Genomic DNA, 4010 nt, shown 5'->3' on the forward strand with positions numbered 1-4010 from the left:
CCTCCGCCACCTCCACCCTTACCTACTACTTCACCTGACCCATACCCTGATCCATATCCTGACCCATATCCAGAACCACTACCCCTCCCCGAATTTCCTCCTCCACCACCACCTCCACTACCACCTCCCCCACCACCTCCTCCGCCACGTCCAAGCACTCCATCACCCTCACCATATCCCAAGCCTTCCGCTGTACCATATCCCGAACCTGACCCACCTAACCCTCCACCACCGCCGCCACCACCACCTCTTCCTCCACCTCCACCACCACCACCGTTTACCGTCTTTCCTAATCTTGCACAAAAGGCAAGATCAACAAAGAGTGAAATCAACAATGCAGCTGCTATAAGCTTAGAATGAGCCATATGATAATTGTATACTACTTCCCTAGTATTGTCTTTATGCAAATTTTTTGTATATGAAATACGTTACGTAGTACTTAGCTTTAGGAGAAAATGAAATGAAATGCTAATTATGGTAGTGAGGAATGTGGTTATTTAGGAGTATCCTATTTATAGAATTTGCATGGCTTTAAAGTAATCCCTCTGTCCATCTTTACTCAGTTATACTTTATTTGTCCAGTTCAAAAAATCAAGAGATAATTTATTATTTTGTGTCTATTTTACATTTAATATTAACTATAAGTTATAACTATTATCCAAAGCAATGAACTTATTATATTCAAAATGGCAATTTAGTATAATTATCCTTTTATTTATTGCTTCGTAAGAGATGTGTCGTGATCAAGTAAAAATATACGGGAGGAGTAATATTATAATGGAAGACTGAAAAAATATGAACGTGTTGACTTGGGATATTATAGTGGTGTTGGTGATGATAGTATATATTATCAAGATCAACTTATCATGCAAAATCATCCCATTATCACAAGTACAGTTTGCTCCCACTTTTGACTTGGAGGGTTTTAAAATGAGTTTAAATTTTATATAAAATATGAGATTTATAATCTTGAAAATATATTAGACAAATTACATACCATGATAGGTACATAGGTGATCTGATCAAGTAATTAAAAAAAGTTCTTGCATTAAATATGTATATAACTTAAACTCTAACATATATAATTATTAGTAAATTTTAATGATAATTAAGCATTTACTTAAAATATACTTGCAAAGATAAGTAGTGACTACTAATATGCTATCACAGGTTAAAATGTTAAAATTTATGAATAGTATAAAAAGTTACTTCTTCTTTTGTCTCAATTTATGTAGCACTTAGTTCGTTAAAAAAAGAATGTCACATTTCTATAATTAAAAATAACAAAACTTTAAAATCTTATTTTTATCTCAAATGAAATGATTTACAACCACATAATGATATAAATGACCAATACGAGTTTTAGTCTATAAATTTCAAAAACTTTCTTTTTAATTTCATGTCAAAATAAATAATGTCACATAAATTGAGACAATATGAGTATTAGGTGTATTAGCTTTAAATAATCTTATTAGAAAAAAAAAAACCAACAAAGGATAGTGGGGCAAGCTAATCAAATTGAGACAAAATATTCCTAATGTCATTCTGTTCTCATTTGACTACAAATTTTAGTGACTCCCATATGCATTAGATCATGCAATAATCTTTATCTAATCTAATATGAACGTGTCATTTTGTCATATGATAGTTAATGCATTGCTTTTATATTAAATTAGGTGTTTAATCAAACCTAAACATCTTACAATTAAGGTTCTCTTATGTAGTGGTCGGTATGTAAAAGAAATTATTCCATCATTTTTTCTTTATTTCTATACTTTCTCCGTTCATATTAGTTGTCTATATTACTAAAAATAATTATTCCAAATTAAGAGTGCATTAAAAAGACTTAAAGGGTAAATTAGTAAAAAACTATTCTTCCTATTTATGATTTCTTAAGAAACATATAAAATAAAAAATAGATAAGTAATATAAAACAGAGAAAGTAAATACTAAAATTTCAATGAATATCAAGCTCTGAACCCAAATTCTAAAGGTACAATAAAATTTAACGATAAATTAACAATTAAAAATCAAACATACTAAGTTTAAACCTTGAATCTTTATAAGTTTATTTGAACTCAATAACACCAGTTTTAACTTTTGTATGTGAATTAAAACTTTTACTAGTTAATTATAAATAACATAAATAAATAACAAATTCAAACTTCAGCTTACGTACATATAGGATGGAGCCAACTTGAGGTCAAGAGGTTCATTTGAATTCTATTCAGTGGAAAAATATATTATTTATACATGATTAATATATATAGTATAGTATAGATGTTAAATCTCTTCAGTTAGTTTGTGTGTCTACATTTTCGTATTTTAAAACTTTTTAATGAAAATCCTGATTCAGCCACTGCTTGAACATAGGGTGGAGTAAAGGGGCGAAAGAGAGTTCATCTAAACCCTCTTCTTTTTTGAAATTCCACTATATATATCAAATGATGAATTTCTTTAATGAAAATTCTGTCTCCGTCATCGTCGAGACATATATAGGATTTTGAGGAATGCCCTCCATTCCAATGCTTGAAGACCACAAGTACCCACTAACTCACCTACTCTTCAAAATCCTTTTTCATGTGTATAGCTAGGCAATATTATTAGTGGGAGTGGGGGCAATTTGCAATGGACGTTTTTGACATTACTTTTTTTTAAAAAAAATGTAAGCTTTGAATGACAAATGTATCTTCTAGCTTTTGTTTTGGTTTTAGTGCTCTTCCATTCCATGTATAGCACGCTTGCCTTTTGACTTTGCAACTCAATCATATCACCACAAAAATTCTATTCAAATCCTATTTCTATAGTTTTTGTACTCTTCTCGTTTGCTAGAGGGGATAAAAATAAATAATTCTGGTATTAAAAAATAGTTTAGGGATAAAATGTTGGTATCTTGTTTGGTTAACATATTTTGAACAACTTATCCCACTATTTATATGATACTGATGGGAGAAGTTATTCCATTATACATGGGGTGATAAGCTTATCTTAAAATAATTAATCATGAGATAACTTGTTCCCAATCAAACGACCGTAATTTTTATTTTTATTTTTTCTCTTTTTGGATTTATTAATGTTGTGAAAGCAAGTTAGTTATGAGTATACATTTAACATATTATCAATTAGTGCTTATTATGTAAAAGATTATGAGTAAGTTATCTTATAAATAACCCAATTTTGATGATTTATTTTTATATCAATAATGTATAGAACTTAAATTTTATTAATTTCTATGTCTTAATTTATATGACCTTATTTGAATTTTTAAGTATGAAAGTCAAACAATTTGATTTTCGATGTGAATTCGAACCTGAAATCTTTGATAAGTATTTGAGAAATCATTGTTAAAATAGATTTTTTAAAAAACTTTAAATAGTAATGTCACGCCCCAAGCCTACACCCTGGGCGGGACCGGCACTCGGAGACCATTGCTGGCCCCAAGCGAACCTTTGGCCTGGCTTTCTTAACTCAGCGGAAACCTAACTCAACAGAATAACTTCATGCAATGCAGTCATAAGACAACTTAACTGATACAAATCTGGCCAAAAAGGCACCTCGAGTCTCAAAATAGAATATTTATCACAAAAGAGAGACTCAAACTGACTGACTGACTGACTGTCTATGTAGCCTCTAAAATACTGAGATGGATGTTGGGACAGACCCTGCAACATCCTACTAAAACAAAACTAAAAGAACAGAACAACCGAGTTCTCCAAAAAGCAAGGAGGCTCACCACTGACTCTGGAGTGCTCAATTGGATCAACGGCGTGCAGATACTGATCCTGGGTACCTGCGTCTGCATCATAACAAGATGCAGGCCAACTGACATCAGTACATGGAATGTACGAGTATGCGAGCTGGACCGCTAAACAATAACTTAAGCTTGAAAGGGATACAAAAGAGAACTTACCTTGGCTCTGTTCAACTCAAGAATAACTGAACTCAATATAAAGCAATAAGACACATGCAATATATATAAAGCTTGTAAAACTATTTAAAACATGACGTCA

The 4010-nt window shown here is 31.5% G+C and overlaps 2 protein-coding genes across 2 annotated transcripts in view; one reads left to right on the forward strand and one right to left on the reverse strand.

Annotated features, from left to right (window-relative positions):
- Positions 1 to 365, reverse strand: part of LOC125846051 (putative glycine-rich cell wall structural protein 1) — a 5388-nt gene extending 5023 nt beyond the window's left edge. Inside the window, exon 1 of the mRNA XM_049525510.1 lies at positions 35 to 365. Coding sequence (XP_049381467.1) covers positions 35 to 365 — 331 coding nt within the window. The remainder of the gene's footprint in view (positions 1 to 34) is intronic.
- Positions 1 to 4010, forward strand: part of LOC125846052 (acyl-CoA-binding domain-containing protein 6-like) — a 64163-nt gene that overhangs the window by 27746 nt on the left and 32407 nt on the right. The gene's annotated exons all lie outside the window — the stretch shown is intronic.

This window comes from Solanum stenotomum, chromosome 11 (assembly GCF_019186545.1).
Source record: "Solanum stenotomum isolate F172 chromosome 11, ASM1918654v1, whole genome shotgun sequence".
Lineage (NCBI taxonomy): Eukaryota > Viridiplantae > Streptophyta > Magnoliopsida > Solanales > Solanaceae > Solanum > Solanum stenotomum.